The 18,623-nt window shown below is 51.9% G+C and overlaps 1 protein-coding gene across 1 annotated transcript in view; it reads left to right on the top strand.

Annotated features, from left to right (window-relative positions):
- The window catches only part of CNGB1 (cyclic nucleotide gated channel subunit beta 1), a 31,614-nt gene extending 16,288 nt beyond the window's left edge, over nt 1–15,326 (top strand). The window contains 17 exon segments of the mRNA XM_072934523.1: nt 390–513; nt 2,904–2,999; nt 3,383–3,540; nt 3,699–3,878; nt 4,536–4,744; nt 5,600–5,650; nt 5,763–5,849; nt 6,202–6,266; nt 6,673–6,795; nt 7,823–7,964; nt 8,191–8,350; nt 8,969–9,066; nt 9,156–9,239; nt 9,601–9,719; nt 10,291–10,437; nt 11,343–11,538; nt 13,090–15,326. Coding sequence (XP_072790624.1) covers nt 390–513; nt 2,904–2,999; nt 3,383–3,540; nt 3,699–3,878; nt 4,536–4,744; nt 5,600–5,650; nt 5,763–5,849; nt 6,202–6,266; nt 6,673–6,795; nt 7,823–7,964; nt 8,191–8,350; nt 8,969–9,066; nt 9,156–9,239; nt 9,601–9,719; nt 10,291–10,437; nt 11,343–11,538; nt 13,090–13,302 — 2,252 coding nt within the window. The 3' untranslated portion in view covers nt 13,303–15,326.
- The last annotated feature ends 3,297 nt before the right edge of the window (nt 15,327–18,623 follow it).

The following is an 18,623-nucleotide window of genomic DNA, read 5'->3' as shown; positions in this document are numbered from 1 at the left end:
TCTCTACACCCTGGGAGGCAGGTTTGCTCCTGGAAATCCTGGGTTCCTGCATAGCACCTGCAGCTGAGAATCCTAATCTCCATAGTTTTGCAAACCACGGGAAGCCAACACTCAGATGGAGTAGCTGCAATCACTGCAAGCTGGGCAAGCAGAAGGGCAGCAGATGGTAGTTCTTAGAGTGTAAAAAACTGGGGAAAAAAAAAAAAAAAAAAAAAAAAAAAGATAAATAATGCTCCAAATGCTTAAGAAAAAGGAGAGCCAGACAAGAAGGGAACGGAGGGAGAAGGAGAGTCCTTCCCACGCGCTGCAGGGTCTGGGGGCAGCTCTGGGGCATGGCGGGGTCTGGGGAGCCCCTCTCACTGCCATTATTGTCCTTCCCCTCGGAGCAGGTGACTCCCCCAGCGTGGAGATGGAGGATGTGGCCAGCCCAGGCCGAGCTGAGGAGATCCAGGGCGGGCACGGAGCGCTGCCAGCCCCCGAGCTGCTGGCGGTGCCCGGCGCAGCCTCCCCCAGGTACGGCTCTGCCAGGTGTGGCCCAGCACAGCAGCACCACACAGCCACGGGAAATGCTCATTCCCGGCAGATTTGGGCAGTGCTGCAGCGGGTGTCACCCCAGGGCACAGCAGAGGAGATGGCCAAAGCCTTGCCCCTTGTTTCTGGTTTTTAAATTACATTTTGTTTAAAGGTTTTGTGGCCAGGGACGGCCCTGGCTGTGTGTCCTCCCGGAGATGGGCTTGATCCCCAGGCTATGGTCAAATGCCATTTGTCTGTTGTCCACCTGTCTCTGTTCCCAGATTCAGAGCACAGAGGGCCTATGTGCATCTTAAAAATAAACAATTTTCTTCTTGTACCTTTGCTGCAAGGGCTTGCAGTGTGTCCCCCCTGGGTTTGAGCTTGCAGGGGAGTGGTGGAAGCCCCATCCTGCAAAGTGTTCAAGGCCAGGTTGGATGGGGCTTGGAGCTACCTGGCCCTGCCCATGGCAGGGAGCTGGACTAAATGGTCTTTTAAGGTCCCTTCCAACCCAGACCACTCAGTGATTCTGTGCTTAGGGAGAGGGAGGACTAAAACTGAGCTTTAAAATTTAGGCTGGAGAAAGCTGATGGATTTTTTTCTGTTGTGGCACTAGGTTTTTTTGAGACTCACTCTTGCAGAGGATTCAAAATAAAAGCTAAAGTGGGATTATTTTCTGTGCTGAAAACCAGGTGCTGTAGTCATTCTCGCTTAATAGTTTGGATCTTTTCATTTTTGCTCCTGGAGGAGCAAATAAAATGGTGAAAATGTCCACAATCCAGTCAGTTGAACAGATATTTATACTGGGACAGCAAAGCCCAATACTTCATGTAAAATACCTGCAGTGGAAATACTGGCAGCATTAAACATATTTGTAGTTACACGTGTGAGCATATAAACCCTTCTGCTGGGTCTCCAGGGAGTGTCTTTTTTAAAAGCAAGGAACTCCTGTTCTCCAACATAGAGAAATACAAATTAATTACTGTGAGCCAGAAGGAAAATGCTCATGTCCTGCTGGTGTTTCCAGAGGAAGAAGACATAACTCTGCATTAGGCAGTTCCCCAGATATCTCTAAATCCCTTCTACTGGCCACAGACTGGAGTTATTTCCTCCATGGCTCTGTGAAGGATTGGAGTGAAGAGTGTTTAGACAGAGTCATAAAAGACTCATTGCAAATGAGCCACACAGCTGACTGGAGCCTGGACAGAAGCTCCTGCAGACACTGCCAGGACACCCTGGCTGATGCCACGTGGGCAGGGACCCTGTGCATCCCACATGTCCCAGAGCCGCTGGCCTCTGCCTGCAGCTTCCTGAGGGCACCAAAACCTGAGCAGGGTTCAGGTTGTGACACCTTCCACCCAGCTGGCTGCTCACTGAGGGTGTGTGTCTGCTGCAGGGTGTCCCTCACAGGGCAAGGGGCTGCCAGCGCTGGCATCTGGGCTTGCTCCGGGGTGAGGACAGGCCAGTGTGGTGCCCTCAGGGGACAGAGGCAGGGGAAGGGCAGCTGGAGACTGGGCAGAGGCAATGGATGTTGTCCTAACAACAATACAGACCTTGGCATGACTGTTTCTCCAAACTGAGTTCCAAAACTGATGTTTGGGAAATATCAGGAAACTCGGAAAATGAAGGCTCATCAGTCTCGTTCACCAGCTCCACCTCCCAGCAGGACACACCTGGGAGCCAGTGAGGCTGAAGGTGGTGGGTTCACAGCATTTGAATCCCATTTGACTCCCATTTCTTTGGGAGATTTGTGATGGCAGGATGACCTCTCAGCATCCTGCCTTCTCCTGCTCCACACACAGCACTGAGACATTTTGTGCCATGGCCAGTTGTGGTGGCAGGAGACAATTTCTTCATCACGGCTAAAGTTCTGGGCTTGGCTGCAGGTTCGCAAACCAGTCCAGATTTTTGCTGGGACTGTTATCTTCATATTCAGCTTCCCTTCTGACACCTTTCTTGCCCACATGTAAAGAAGTCACCTGAGAAACCTGTCTGTGCCAAAGGGAGCCCCCAGCTGTGTTGGGACACAAGCTCTAGGCATTGCTGGCGTTGCACTTACCTTGCCTGCCTCTGGAAGTGCAGAGATGGGAAGCTGTGGCACTGGGAGCAAGCACAGGATGATGCCTGCCCTCCCTGCATCTTGCCAGGTACCCAAATTGAGTTTCCAGGTGGCTGCATGTCCATGGAGCCAATGGCTTGTTGGTGCCCAGGGAGAAACAGGGATTTAGCAGGAAAGGAGCAGGGGGGTTCACTCCCAACTACTCCAGGCAATGTCAAAAATTAGGGAAACTGACCCCATTAGGAGAAGAGGGAATGGAAAACAGGTCACACCTGGGAGGGAGAAGAGGGAGAGGAGCCAAGCCAACCCTTGGTCTCTGTGTTTGTGTCTGCAGGAGGAAGCGACTGCTCCCAGAGGATGCTCTGGACAAGGGGCTGGTGAGGCAATCCCCCAGCAGAGTGCTGGGCTGGGAGGAGGAGCAGAGGGAAAGGTGAGTAAAGGGCCCGGGGGCTCCGGATCACCAGGGGTTCACATCCTGGGGCCTGGGTGGAAAGATCCCAAATATCCTTTAGGAGAGGAAGCCATGCCACTTTGTGTTCTTCTCACTACACAATACCCAAATAAACACAGGTAAATCCTAATTCAGCTGCTGTAGGTAAAAGAATGGGTCAACACTGGGTCATGGTGCAAGGCCAGGCCGGATGGGGCTTGGAGCAACCTGGTCTAGTGGAAGGACGCCCTGCCCGTGGCTGAGGGTTGGAATGAGATGAGCTTTAAGGTCCCTTCTGACCCAAACCATTCCAGGTTTCTCTGATCCCATGAGCCTGCCCTGCCCTTTCCTGCCTGCATGAGGTGCCCCTGGTGTCCCCACAGCCTGCCCGAGCGCTGCGGCTCGGCCTCCAGCCTGAGCAGCGCCGCCATCAGCAGCCGGCTCCAGGAGCTGGTCAGGCTCTTCAAGGAGAGGACTGAGAAGGTGAAGGAGAAGCTGATCGACTCTGATGTCACCTCAGATGATGAGAGCCCCGTGGCATGTGAGTTCAGGTGGGGCTGGGGGTGTTTCCCTGGTGGGTCCCCATACACGCTGTGTCTTCTGGGAGGCAACTGTTTTATTAACAATTTAAAGACCTTAAGAAAAAGTGCAGCAAGAAGATTTTTCTGCCCTTTGAAATAACTGTGTGGCCTCTCCCAGCTCCCACCAAGCCAGCACCTGCAGCAGCACCGGTACCTGCCCCAGGAGGGGAGCTGCAGGGGGACAAACCTTTGGGGGATGACCACTACTGTGAGATGCTGTGCTGCACATTCAAGCACCAGCCCTGGCTGGACCGCCTGAAAAGCTACAAATTCCCCAGCAGCATCGACCCCCTCACCAGTGAGTGATGGCGCACAGCCTGGGCTGGGGCAAGCTGGTGGCACTGGGGGAAAGAGGGTGAGGAGCTGGGGAGGAAAATTAAGCAAGAAGCAACTTAGTTTTCACCAAAGCACAGAGTTTTAAATTCCTCTGCAGGGCATAGGCTTTTCCTAAATACTTCCTGCTGTGGGTGTCAGGAGCAGGTCTAGGCATTCTACTTTCCCTGGGTGTGGATACCCTCACAAAAAATTAAAATCACAAAAGAAGATTCCACTGCCTTGTGGCCACCCCACAGAAGCCCAGCTCTTTCCTTAGTTTTTCATATTCCTCAGTCCTTTGGAAACCTCTGGGCTCAGGCAGCCAGCCACCAGTTCAGTATGGCTGAAGGGGAAAAACAAAAACAGGGAAGTTGGAGTTGTGGGAGCAGAGCAAAAGCAAATATAGCTGAATGAGCAAAGTTAGAAGAAGCTTTCTGATAAAACGTGGTGTGTTCTGTGAACAGGGGTGTTCACCCTGTGCTAGAGCCCAGCTGCAATCAAACACTGTCACCAAGAGACTTCATGCAGGTTTTGCTGTTGTGCTGAGGGCAGGTCAGGGGATGGAAACCCCTCTGTGCAGTGGATCCCACAGAGGAGGGATGTGTGCCCAGCTGATGGTGCTGCTGTTCCCTGTGTGCAGATCTGATGTACGTGCTGTGGCTGTTCTTCGTTGTCATGGCCTGGAACTGGAACTGCTGGTTGATCCCTGTCCGCTGGGCTTTCCCCTACCAGACTCCAGCAAACATCCACTACTGGCTGCTGGTGGATTACCTCTGTGACCTCATTTATCTGCTGGACATCCTCATCTTTCAGACCCGCCTGCAGTTCGTGCAGGGGGGAGACATCATCGTGAGTGGCAGGGCACTGCATCCCAGCACTGTGGGACCTCCCATCCCCATCACCCTCAGGGACACGGGTGCTGCTGGCCTCTGAACTGAGCTCCCTCACCCTGGCCACGGCCATCAGGGCTCTGGCCCCTCCCAGAGACCACGAGCACCTCTCCTGACACTGACTGGATAAGCCAAGTCTTTTTTCTCCCAAGCACACCATTTTTCCCTGTGAAATCAGTGCCATGCTATCCAGTACTGTGTGGCCTGTGGTTCCTGTTGCTGGGTAGGGATGCCTGCAGGGTGCTGCTCCATGGGGTGGTTCTGCCCGTGGTGAGGTGCTCACTGACTGGCCCTGGCACAGCCGTGTGGTGCCAACCTTGGGCATGGGCGTAGCAAACTCTGGGGTTAATTTTCAGGAGCTCTCCAGGCAGGATGCATTAGCAATTGCAATCTGAACACACAGATCCCATGCCTGAGATAAGGGAAGCCCTTAATTTCATTTCCATATTCAATTAAACAAACTGAAAAATCACACCTTCAGGATACAGCCTACCTGTGGCCATGCAGATGCTCAGACAGGCAGTTTCCCATGCACATGCTGATTTTTGTGGTGCTGGCACTGTGATGTGCTTTTCCTGGGATGCAAAATCAAAACAGGATGTCCCAAGGTAGGATGGGAAGATGGCCAGGACTTTTCTCCTTGCTCTTCTCCCCTTTCCAGGCACAAAGGGAGCATCTTCCCTGTTGTGGTGCAGAGGAGGAAAGCCAGGGATGACCACATTGGCCCTAGCTTTCCTTTCTCTAAGCAATAATCAATTTTCCTCTCTCTCTCTCTCTCTCTCTCTCTCTCTCTCTCCTTCCTGTTCCCCACCAGACTGACAAAAAGGCCATGAAAGAGAACTACCTGCGATCACAGCGCTTCAAGGTTTGTTAATGTTTTCTTTATTCATCTGAAACTTTCATCTGCCCTGTGGGTTCAGCCCCACCCCAGGGCTCCTGCAGGTCCCCACTGAGGTTTCTCCCTGGGTGGATTTCAGATGGATGTGCTGTGCCTCCTGCCCCTGGATTTCTTCTACTTCAAAGTGGGTGTCAATCCCCTCCTGCGCTTCCCTCGCTGTCTGAAGGTGAGTCAGGGCTTACAGAGTCAGGCAGAACAGCAGCTGCAGGGCACACAGAGGAGTCCTGTGCTGGCTGGGGTGGGCTATGGCTTGTCAGACTCACCCATGCTGACAGGAGGATTGTAAAATGGAGAGAAGTTTTGTCCCAGAGGTTTTGCAGGGCTGTTGGTCAAACACTTCATTTCAATCCTAGACTACTCACGTTTGACTAGAAGGGCACTTTTGGATGGAGACTAATCTGCCTGTGGCAGTCCATGCTGCAGAGGGGCTGCAGGAGGGAAACAAGGGGCAGAGGGGTTTTATGGGCAGGTGACTCTCCCAGGGGAACCTGGAACATGCAGCTCTCTTCTCCTCCCAGTACATGGCCTTCTTCGAGTTCAACAACCGCCTGGAGGCCATCCTGACCAAGGCATACATCTACAGGTGAGGGCCAGGGGGGAAGGGGGGAGCATGGAATTGCTGTTTGCCACTGGGGAGGAAAGTTCCCTTCATTCTGCACTTGTCCTGTGTCCCTGATTTCTTTCCCTGCTGTGCCTGGGCTGTCTGACGTGGACTTTGGCTGATGTGGTGGGACATCAGGGTCCCAAAGCCTGCAGGGGTAGGATCACCCCTTCTCCAGCACCCCTGTGAAGGAGAGCCATCAGCAGATAAACTGCTTTTCTTGGCACTTCTGGAGCTGCAGGGCTGCAGGAGGCAGCAGCGGGGTCGGGGTGCTCTGTCACCTGTATGGTCACCACTTCAAGGCTCCTGCTGCTCCCAGGGGGGAACCTGACATCTTTCCCTGGCAGCCATCATCTCCCTTCCTGCTCTCTCCTGGGTTTTTCTGCAGGGTGATCCGGACCACTGCCTACTTACTGTACAGCCTGCACGTGAACTCCTGCCTCTACTACTGGGCCTCAGCCTACGAAGGGCTGGGCTCCACCACCTGGGTCTATGATGGGGAAGGAAACAGGTACAAGCCTGAGGGTCTCACAGAGCACAGCCTGCTCGATGAGCTGGAGCAATGAGGGAGGTGTTGGGATGCAGCTGGATCCATGAAAACCCCTGAAGCAAAGGGTTGGGAGTGCCAGGAGAAGATGTGGAGCCAGGGGGACGGGAGAGATGGATGGGCAGTACTACACAGTGCTGCAGGATGAGGCTGCAGCTGGGCAGAGGTGGAAAGCAGTTGCAGGTTGAAGGGGCTGAAGAAGTGGGATCTTGGTGCTGGGAAGCAAAGGAATGCTCCCTGGCCAACCAGGACCAGAGTATGAATTCTGTTCCTGTCTGTGTTGACTGTTGCCAGGTTGGGATGGAGGAGTGACACCGAGTGTCCCTGTGCCCTGTGTCAGGCCCCTCAGACCAGCCAGGGTGTGAGATGGGGACAGTGGCCAGCCCTTCCCCTCACCATGGCAATACCCATCTTAAATGTCCCCTGTGCAGTCAGTGATTGATGTTACAGGCAGAGTCCTTGGCTCACAAGCTGAATGCCCACACCTGTGTTAATGCTGCTGCTAAAGAGTTACTTTGTGTGATGTTCAAATCTGTGTCCATCTTCAGGTGGAAACAAAAAACCCAAGGGAATGCCCAAGACCAAGGAATCAGGAATTCACTTGGCTTCTCCTAAACCCCATGCCAACAATTTGCTCACAAACATGCTTTTTCCCCTGATGATTTCTAAAAGTGTAAATGTTGCTGAAAATACATTGCTGGTTTATGGCAGAGCTGTAAGGAGTAGAAACCAGGAGTAACCAGAGCTGAGCCTCCCAGGTGGAGGTTTCTGGAGGGGCCATTGGTTCCCCTGCTCCTGTAGCATCTCCAGAAGTACCTGCAGTGGTGCTGGGGAGGCTGAAGCCCTTCAGTTTTTCCTTTTGTCATCCATAACTACTCTCAGCAGGCTCTGGCTTGCCATGGCCAGAGGCTGTGAGCTCGGTGCTGAGGGGTGAAAGAGAAATGCCTTCAGAGCTGCCTTCTCTTCTGCTCCTCTCCTCTTCTCCTCCCAGCTACATCCGCTGTTACTACTGGGCAGTGAAGACCCTCATCACCATCGGGGGCCTGCCAGACCCCAAGACCCTGTTTGAGATCGTCTTCCAGCTGCTGAACTACTTCACAGGCGTCTTTGCTTTCTCTGTCATGATAGGGCAGGTGAGTTATGTCAGGGGGGATTTACAGCCTTGGGTGGGGGTGGTTTTGGTGGGCTTGATCCACAGGTTTGCTTCTCTGGGTTTGTTTTCCCCAGGGGAGGACCTGCTCAGCATTGGTGCAAGACAAAAAGGATTTGGCAGATGCTGTTAGGGCTTGGCTGACATGCTTAACCTGCTGATGGATAAGTGACAGCAATTTTAAGTTCTCCTCCACTTCTTCCTTTCAGATGAGAGACGTGGTTGGTGCTGCTACTGCAGGACAAACTTACTATCGGAGCTGCATGGACAGCACCATTAAATACATGAACTTCTACAGGATCCCCAGGACAGTTCAGAACAGGGTGAAGACGTGGTACGAGTACACGTGGCACTCCCAAGGCATGCTAGGTGAGATCCAGCCACTCCAAGGGTGAAGGCTTGAATCTCATGTTTTATCTCCTGTGGTTGCTCTGCAGAGCTGAAATGTTGCTGTCAAATAGCACTACAGTTTGGGGGTGGAGGGTGGCTTATTTTACTCCTCAGCAGAGGGGCTTGTTTGCCCACCTATAGAGTTAACAGGCTGCCACTGGGTCACAGCACTTTGGTGGCTTGGCATCATTTACAGCACACTGAGGCCAGTGTCCCACGTGCCCTGGAGAGAGGACAGTGACTGTCAATCGCTGGCCAGAGTGTGCCCAGCAGCAAAGCCACCAGCTCACCCTACTGAGCCATCAGGCAGGAGCAGAACCTCTGTGCCCACCCTCCTGGACAGGAAAAAAGCTGATTTGGGCTCGCTGGTCTGTTTCTGAGAGCCATCAGGGCAGGGATAATGATATGGAAAGGGTGATTTTCCATCACACTTCAGATTTAGACCTGCAGGTTGCTGGGTGGGCAGAGGCTGGAGGAGACCTTTCTGTGCAAGCTGGCTCCTGCCCTCTGCCACCAGAACGTGGGCTGCTTCCCACATGAAGGACATGCTCTCAGATCAAGTGCAGGAAGCAGCCACTTTTCTGCTTTGTCTCACAGATGAGTCAGAGCTGCTGGTGCAGCTGCCGGACAAGATGAGGCTGGACATCGCCATCGATGTGAACTACAACATCGTGAGCAAAGTGGCCCTTTTCCAGGTACCCTCTGCAGCACAGGCCCTGGCTGGCACAGCCTGCCACGCCAGCACAGACTAATGCTGGCATGTTTTGGCTCTGTTTGGGCTCAGGGCTGTGACAGACAGATGATCTTTGACATGCTGAAGCGGCTCAAATCAGTGGTCTACCTGCCCAACGACTACGTGTGCAAGAAGGTAACGGGGTGCTTGGGAATCAGGCTGTGCAGGGCACTTGGGAGAGCCAGGCCTGGCCCATCACCCTGGTGAGCACCTCACAGGGAGGGAATCTGGGGCAAAAACATCCTTGGTGGAAGCTGGTCCTGTACAAAGACTGACCTGTGCAGCTGCAGCTCTGAACAGCAGGGGAGCAGGGGAAAGCTTGTTGGAATCTTTGGGATGCTGAGATGAGAATGCTCAGGAGAGAGCACCACCGAGACATTTTGGGAGCTTGGAGAGGGCAGTATGGCCATGGGGATCTCCAGCAAGATGCTGCTTAGGGCATCCATGAGCTCTCCCTGTTTCTGGGTGTCCCAGCCAGCTCCCCTGTTCCCTGCAGGGAGAAATAGGCCGTGAGATGTACATCATCCAGGCAGGACAAGTGCAGGTGCTGGGGGGACCTGACGGCAAATCCGTGCTGGTGACTCTGAAAGCTGGATCTGTCTTTGGGGAAATCAGGTGAGAGGAGCATTTCCAGGGAGCTGGGGAAATACAGCTTGTGGGTGAGGAGGGTGGGAAGTGGATCAGCAGCATCCCAGTGAATCTTTGTGACAGAGCCATAAACGCTGGGCAGCAGCTGAGGCACAAATTACAGCTTTCCTGCTGTGATGTTGTCTTCGGCCTCGGGAGCTGGTGTTGGTAAACAGGGGAATATGGATGGAGGAATGGGAAAATTGATCAGAAAAGGTGTTTCACAAATACAGTCTCCCAGTCGTTAATGCAGCCCTTTCATAGGAATGAAAAGCCCTGTTGGTAACACATCAATACTGCTGCCTCCCCACAGCCCAGCAGACACTCGACTGGTGTAAAACGTAATATTTAACCCTTCAAACCCACAAGTCATTTTTTGTGTAGTCCTCCATGCAAGGTTTCCCTTTATCACTCTTTAAAAATTGTGCACGATAAATTCCATCGGGAGTGAAAAATAAACAAACTGAGTCCCCTGAACGAGAGAGGTGCAGACGTGTAAAGGAGATTTGCCGTTCTGAGCCTGTGCACAGAGGTGTTGATGTTTGCATTGTCTCTCCAGCTTGCTGGCAGCAGGAGGGGGAAATCGCCGGACAGCAAACGTCGTGGCCCACGGCTTCGCCAACCTTTTTATTTTGGAGAAGAAAGACTTGAACGAGATTTTGGTGCATTACCCGGAGTCTCAGAAGCTGCTGCGTAAGAAAGCCAAGTGCGTGCTGGGCTGCTGCTTTCTAACCTGCGGGGGTTTAAAAACAGCCGAGCCTGGGCTTCGCGGTCTCCGGGGAGTTTTCTCTCCTGTGAAGCCCTGGGAAAGCTCCTGCAGGCGCTGCGCTCCCGCTCCCGGGGATGCTCCCGCTCCCAGGGATGCTCCACTCCCGCTCCCGGGGATGCTCCCTCTCCCGGGGATGCTCCACTCCCGCTCCCGGGGATGCTCCCGCTCCCTCTCCCGGGGATGCTCCCGCTCCCGGGGATGCTCCCGTTCCCGAGGATGCCCCGAGGATGCTCCCGCTCCCGGGGATGCTCCCTCTCCCGGGGATGCTCCCGCTCCCGGGGATGCTCCCTCTCCCGGGGATGCTCCCGCTCCCTCTCCCGGGGATGCTCCCGCTCCCTCTCCCGGGGATGCTCCCGTTCCCGGGGATGCTCCCGCTCCCGGGGATGCTCCCGCTGCCGGGGATGCTCCCGCTCCCGGGGATGCTCCCGCTCCCGCTCCCGGGGATGCTCCCGCTCCCGCTCCCGGGGATGCTCCCGCTCCCGGGGATGCTCCCGCTCCCGGGGATGCTCCCGCTCCCGGGGATGCTCCCGCTCCGGGCTGTCCGGCTGCTGTCCCTCGGCAGAGGGCACCCGGCCCTCGGCGCTGCCTGCCGGGCTCCGCCTGCCAAAATCCGCCTCTCAAAGCGGGTGGAGCTGGGCAAGGAGCGTGGCCAAAGCGTCTTCGCTTAAAAATCTATGTAAAGATTCTTTTTAGTTTTTAGCATCGCTTAGATTTGTTGTTCTGTCCTCCCTAAGGCACACAAAGCTCCTTGTCCTTGTAACGCTTGGTTTCTCTGCCCTGTAAAATCCAGCTAACAGATCGTGCTCCCGGACTGACATCATCTCTCCCTTTCCGTGCTGTAGGAAAATGCTGAGAAGCAGCAACAAGCCCAAAGATGAGAAAGGAGGCCCCGGAGATCCCCTGATCATCCCCCCAAAAGCCGACACCCCCAAGCTGTTCAGGGCTGCCCTGGCTGCCACAGGGAGGATGGGGGGCAAGGGGCCCCTGGGGCGGCTCCGCTGGAGGCTGAAGGAGCTGCAGGCGATGCAGGAGGCGCAGGTCAGCACAGGAGCGTGGCTTTGCTTCCTTAGGTGCCAGGTGTGCTCTCCCCACCGGCTCTGGTGGGTGCCTTCAAGGACTGAGCCCAGGATGCTGGGGTCTGTCAAAGCTTGGGGGAAAACCCAGCACCCTGCACAAGCCTTTGGGGGAGTGCCAGTGTCCCACAGGGGTTTGTTTTGCTGTACAAAAGGGAAATACATTAAAATTTTGCCTACCTGTGCTAAGCCTGAGTCTAATTTCTAGCTAGGCTATAGCCACAGATAAATGAATGTCTCTTCTATCCTGCAGAGACAGAGCCCCTCATAATTCATCAATGTACTGGCAGGGGCACCCACAGCCCAGTTGATGTTCCAAAGCTTTCCCCAAGTGGTTGGGACAGAGGTTCCTACAGCAGGCAATGCCACCTCTGCAGGAGCCCCTTGCTTTTTGCCATGAGCAGCTGAAAAGGAAAAAGGCCCTGTCCTTCCCCCCTCCCCTCGCCTTTTTTTTTTTATTCCAGCTGTTTCAACTAAACTTCTAAGGAAAGTTTTGTCTCCACGCAGACCCTGTTGTTACTCTTCTCAGCAAGGAACCAGGCACACTTATCACATCTGGATGTGCAGAGGGAGGGGAAGGAGCTGATAGGGAGTGCAGTGACCTTGAGGCTGGGTAAACACCAGGTTGATGCCAAGCATAATTGCATTTCTGCAGTCCTTCAGAGGCATGAGAAGCTTCAAACAATGTTGTGTTTAACATTAATCCATAACCAGTTAACAGCAGCAGTGAGCAGTGGCACTGAGGGCTCTGAATGAGTGAAAACAAGCCCAATGCTGAAGGGTGCATGTACTGGGAACTAACCCCACTAGTGGGTGAGCAGGACCCTGCTAACCTCTGTTCTGGTTTAAAAGCAAAACCAGTGAGAGACCCCAAGTCAGAAATACAATTTATCAGGAAAAGGGAAAAGAAACAAAACCCATGCAATAATACAGAAGAAAAACTACTGACAAAGTCAGAGCACAACCTGACACCCCTTTGGCCAGCGTGTTGGTAGCAGTCCAATTTGGAGTGGCTGCATCCTCCTGGAGTGGCAGATGTGGTTCTGTTGGGGCAGTGGTCCTGTAGAAGGGTGTAGCCTTCCCACAGGTTTCCAAGAGGAACATCTGGGGTGCTCCACTGGACCTTCAGAACCTCCCTGTCCATGGCACATCCCTGGGGCAGGTTTCTGAGGCTCCTCTCTAAAGGAGGCCAGGGCAGTCTGGCACTGCTCCCTCACAGCAGCTCTAGTGCCTGGTTTGGCCAAGAACAGCCCCTCCAGAAGCTTCAGGAGCAAAACAAGAGTTAGTGCAGATGTGAGGGAGCTCTGTTGTGCTCCTCTCTCTGTGCTTCTCAAGACATACAGGATAAAACCCAGCAGCCCCTCTTGCAGGGAGCATCCCTGGCCTCAAGCTGATATCCCAAAGCAGAGATCCTATGGTGGAACCACAGAGCTCCTGTCCAGCTTTGCCACGTTAGGGATAGTGGGCAAGGATCTGCTAAGGTTGTTTTTGCCTATTTTTTAACTTTTTATTGCAGGGTTCCTGTGTCAGCCCCACGCCACCAAAATCACCAGTGCACCACAGATCGCCTGTCACGGCCCACAGAGCACAAACCCGCCTGGGAGAGGAAATATCCTCAGAATCTCCTGATCATTCAGTCACCATTCGTGTGATTTCCACAGCAAAAGAAGATGAGGAAATCCTTGCTGCTGAGATTTCAGAGAAAGATGAAAAAAAAGAAGAGCAATGAAAGAGCAGCAGGTCCCGGGGCAGGCGTAGGAGTCAGGCAAATGCCTGGGCTAGCAGATTTTTCTTGTTAATGATTTCCATGCAGTGGCTGTAGGTTTTGCTGTGTGCTGTGGGTAGGATCTGCCTCTCTCTTCTGCCCAGACCCTCAATCACTGCTGATAAAACCCTCTCCTATTTGACCCAGAACCATATACGGTTTCTCTGCTCTGCAGATCTATTGAGCACCTTTATTAATTTCCCACTAAATCTCAGGTCAGCCCCCTTGTTTTGAAATCCAGCCTTGTGGAAGGAGAGCTATGGAAAAATTGCTTTTTATGGCTCTGGATGGTTAATGAGTGTTCAGACAAAGCATGAAGAGTTATTCACCTCTGACAGCTGAGTCACTGCTTGGCTAGAAACAACCAAGGGAAAAAAAAACAACAAGGTTTCTGTGCTGGGCTCAAGGTTGACAGCAGCAGTGGGGAGTGATTCATCTGAAAAGGATGTGGACTATGCTCACAGGACAAGCATGGAGCAAATCAAGCTGTCATGAGAGTGCCAAGCTCTGTCCCCAAGTGCACAGACTGCAAGATGCTTGAGGATCCCCTCATGGTGCCAAGACCACCTTGGCTTTGCCACTGGGAAGAATTCTTGCCAGCTGCCCACTCTGGGAAGGTTGTGGACTCTCCATTATTGGGGTTTCTTTCCTTGATGAGCATCTTTCAAGGGTAGAGAAGCACAATCCTGGATGAGAGGCTCCAGGAGTTCTTTTCCAACACTGGGATTTGTCTGTGCTGCCACTGCTGGGAGGGATAAACAGAGAGCAGGAAGGGAGAAGCTGAGTTGGTTCCCAGCTGGGAGGGGAAAGAGAAGTGCAATAGGTGTTCTCATTTCCCAGACGTTGTTTCAGAGCCTGCAACATGCCAACAAGTGTGCACAAGCTTGCAGGTGCTCCCCTGCACTCATTGCTGGACCTCAGTGACATCCACATTTCCAGCAGGCAATTTCCAGCCCTTCAGCCACTTCAGACTGGCTCTTGGCCACATTTCACACAGAGACAAAAGCCACTCTGGTCCTGCTCATCACTGAAGTCATGAAGTCACTCTCCCAGCTGTGCTGGGACTGGGTGCTGGAGGGGAAGGCAAACATCTGGTCAGCAGCCAGCCCCCAGCTGATGGCTCAAGGTGTCCCATCCTCTTCCAGCACCACCAGCTCCTTCCTCATCCTCCTCAAAGCCAGCAGAGTGAGCTTCTGGCGAGCTGAGAAGAGGTGAGAATCAGTGCATGGATGAGGTTTTGCAGATCCTCCCCAAGTTTTTGGCTGTCCATGTTCCCACAGCACCACTGGCTCCATGGAGAGGAGCCACTTTCCACCCTGTGGAGGAAAAGCTGGGGCAGGTTTTGCTGCAGGGAGCAGCCCTGTCACCGTGGCCAAGGGACTTCTCAGGTGCTCAGAAATGCAGTGAGCAGTGCTGCAGGTTCCACAGGTCTGGCTGTGGCACAGTCAAGGGTGGCAGTGCTGGTGTCACCCCCTGGGTGATCCCTCTTCCATCAGCAGCACGGAGCTGACCTTCACCTCCTTTGGGATCTTCTTTTGTTGCTTTTTCCCCCGTCTTGCAAAAGATATGAGTTTCTGTGGCAGAAAATAAAGCCAGAATAGATGTTAGCATTAGCTAATAATGTCTTGCTTTCTTTTTAAACAAATTTAATGAGCTCCACTGTACTGCAGGAGGGTCTGAAGCCGTTACATTGCAGGGGAGAGCCTGCACTCATTCAAACCTCCCTGGATATTTCTTATCCTCAGTCATTTGCAAGTGGTTTCCTCCCAGGTAGAAGATTTTGGTAGGGAGTGCAAAGTTTGGGATTTTTTGCACTCTTTAAATGAATATTTATATAATCAAACCAGGAAAGATGCAAAAATCAAACTGGGGCTCTTATTTACTTCTATGATTTAATATTCTTTAGAAAAAGTGTTTAAATAAACACTGGGCTGTAATTGCTCTCATAATTCACTGCATCTACAATAAACACCATGTAGATTACCATTTATTTGGTGTTGATTTATTTCAACATTCCAGTTGTTTTTCAGCTTCTTGCTCACTCATGCACTGACAGCCAGAAAATCCTCACATGCAGTTCATATTTCCCAATAAATAATTGAGAAGCTCAGAGGTCACATAATACTGGTAGTAGAAATGTAATTTGCTTTTAATCGCCAATAGGAGGGAAAAAATCCTTAAATAGCAAAGACTGCTTGAAGACCTTAGTTTTCAACACACAGCATGAGATGCTGATGGATACACAACTGGTAATTCTGGAACCGTGGGGAGATCTGAAATTATCCTTCTCTGTGATCTGTTTATGGCTTTAGTTCTTTGGAGAGATTATTCTCCAGGTAATAATTAAGGTCAAGGTAGGGCTAGACTTGCAGGCTGGGCTGGGGAGTTGAGCTCAGGTCTGTTTGCTCTGCAGGACTATTTAGAGATGACAGAGGACAGAGACTTTAGTGCCTCGTGTTTTGGGGGTTGCCATGGCTTGGCTTTGTTCTGTTGAACTTTTAAATTCCATTCATTTCCCAGTTTTGCTGTATTTGCAATGGGCTCCATTTGCATTGGTTCCAATAAATATCTTGCAGAGGGCACTCATCACTGGGTGTTCTTCCACTGCCCTTGGAACACTCCTAATGGATTTGGTAACACTCCATGTACCTTTACTGCATTTCTCACTAGCTTTGATCATTCCTCTTGATGTCCTTAAGTGCTGGGTCTGAAATGAGATCTTCTCTCATATTAATGCAGTATTTGGGGAATCTTGATGGGCAGCTGCTTATTGCCATAGAAACCAGGTCTTCTTGCAGTGATATTTTAGCTGCTGCTGTTTTTAGTGAAATAAGTGGAATAGAGAAGTGCTGGAGGAAGAAGCAGAGCTTGTCTTTGGAGCTGTAGGAATGTGGTGGGTTTTGCCTCACTGTCACCAGTAGCATCTTTACTGGAGGCTTTATATACACTGTTTATATTTTTATATATGTAATTTTTTTATACTGGGGATGTGTTCATATTCCTTGTGGCCTGTGTCTTTCAGAGAACTGATAGTGATTCAATGTTCTGTAGGAAGTTAAAGAAGACAAATGTCTCCCATTAGAAAAATCAGCTGACAAAAGGAATAGTATAACCCACCACAGACATCTGCCAGTGGAGGAAGTTGTTTTCCCCTGAACAGAAACAGGGCAGGTAGCTTCTCTGTATTTATAGCCAGATAAATCTTTTAAAAAGATTAAGTGCAATTGCAGGTTAATCACTGATAAGGTTGTAATGAAAGTAAAAGCAAATAAGCAGGTTTGGGGATTAGACTCAGGTCCAGAAAGAAATTGCAGGATAAATGGAAAGCCCAGTTAAATGGTGTTTAATTAGGAAGCTTGAAATAAAATTAAGTACTTCAACCTTGAAACCTGCAGACACTAACCAGCAGGACACACTCCTAGTTCTGGGAACAGTCTGTAACCCACTTTTTCTATCTATATATATTTTTTCCTTTGTGTAGCTCTGCTTTGAGTGACACTTGCATATAAATCTGTCTGAATCCCTTTTACCTTTCCCTAAAATTGAGCTAATCCAAGTCTGGTTTTCTCTGCTCTGAGCATGCAGCTCCTTTTAAGTGCAGCAATGGTCCCACTGGAATTAACACCCTGAAAAAACACCAGACCACCTTTTGGAAAGGGCCACACAGAGGTTCACAAACTTATTGGTGCCCATGACGCTCTTGTTAGCAGCAGCTTAGGCTGAGCTCAGGCTCAGTGGCCTTTGCCTTTCTCATTTTGTCCTCATTTACCTGTTCTGTTTTTGGGATGAAACTTGCCCACTTTGGTTCATGCCCTTGGGTGAATGTCTAAGGGAGATCTGTGCCGTATCAGTGAGCTGGGTTTGATCATCTGAAGAACTAGAAACCTACATTCTGCCATGCAGTTTTCCCTGCTTTTACAAGTCACTTGATGCATGAGAAGAGCTGGAAGTCAAACAGTTAAAGTCACAAAACTGTTTTCTTCGAAAAACTGGAAGAAATTTGAGAAGAAATGTAAACAACCGGTGTGGGATGCTGGGAGCGCCCCTGCCAGCTCTGGGCTGTGACATCCTGGGGACAACCAGCGCGGCCCAAATTGCTTCACGGTTTGCAGATGCTCCTTTTGCAAACCTGAGCTCACCGGGACGATCAGTGCCCCCTTGCCAGCTTTATCTGCCAGAAGCGGTGGGGAGGGCTGGGGGAGCACCCAGGGCACCCCGGAGCCCCCCGGGGCTCTCCCCGAGGATGATCCGGGTGGGTCCCAGCGGGAGCATCATGCGGATGGTCCGAACCTGCCCCACGGTGAGCACCACACGAGCTGCCCCGCGATGCTCTGCCGCAGCAACAACCCGAGGAATGAAGACCAGCCAGACCAGTCACTCCTTCTCGATAAGAGGCTCTTTTGTGCTGCAGAAATGCCAATATCGCGTAAATCCCTCCGCTGCCATGGTTACTGGCCCCCGGCAGAGGCGGCCGTGGCACTGACGGGGCTGCTGCTCTTCCCTTCGCAGGGGAAACCCCACAAACCCCATAAAACCTGCGCTCTGCCCCCAAAAAGGAGGGGAGGTGGCTGCAGGGAGCCCTATCCCCACCTGGCATGGCGATGATCCGGGCTCTGCCCTGCCGCTGGGCTTTACGCCCCGGGTTTGCTAAATTCCTCCCTAATAGCCTGAGATATTACTAAAAAATGAGAAAATAGCGCTGCGGCTTGGGTGGGCAGAGATCAGCTATGCCCCATTTCCTGTTTTTCTGGCATTAGGAGCAGCTTGACCTCTTGGCACTCTTGCTTTTTGCACTAATGCTCTTCTCATTAAAGTGCTTTCCTGAACACTAATTAGGGCGGTTTTCCTTTTGTAAATTAGCCCGATACGATCTGTGTGTCTTGGCACACAGACACCCTCGGAGCAGGAACCCAGGGCTTTGCGTTTGATCGCTGTTTATTTTGCAAATCTCCCCAGTTTCAATGTTCTTAACCGCCTTCTAGAAAGTGCTGGCAGGTGGAGATTAATGGGAGGGAAATGGACCTTTGCAGCTGGCCTGCACTGAGAAACAGGAGATTTTTTTGGTGCTACAGGGGCCTTCCAGTTGCTGTGGGTTAATGGGGTGCTGTGGGTACACAGAAGCTCCTTCCTGTCCCATCTTGGCATCCTTGCATGGTGTGCAATGGAGGAGCAGGGCTGCAAGGAGAGGCACTGCCTGAACCAACCTCTTAACAGGTAATACAAAAAAGAAAATCAAATTAACACATTAATTTCCTGCAGTTAAAGCACTTCTTGTGACCACAGGA

This window comes from Taeniopygia guttata, chromosome 11, assembly GCF_048771995.1.
Source record: "Taeniopygia guttata chromosome 11, bTaeGut7.mat, whole genome shotgun sequence".
NCBI classification, from domain to species: Eukaryota; Metazoa; Chordata; class Aves; order Passeriformes; family Estrildidae; genus Taeniopygia; species Taeniopygia guttata.
The sequence above is the reverse complement of the archived record's forward strand: the minus strand, read 5'-3'. Positions and strand labels throughout refer to the sequence as shown.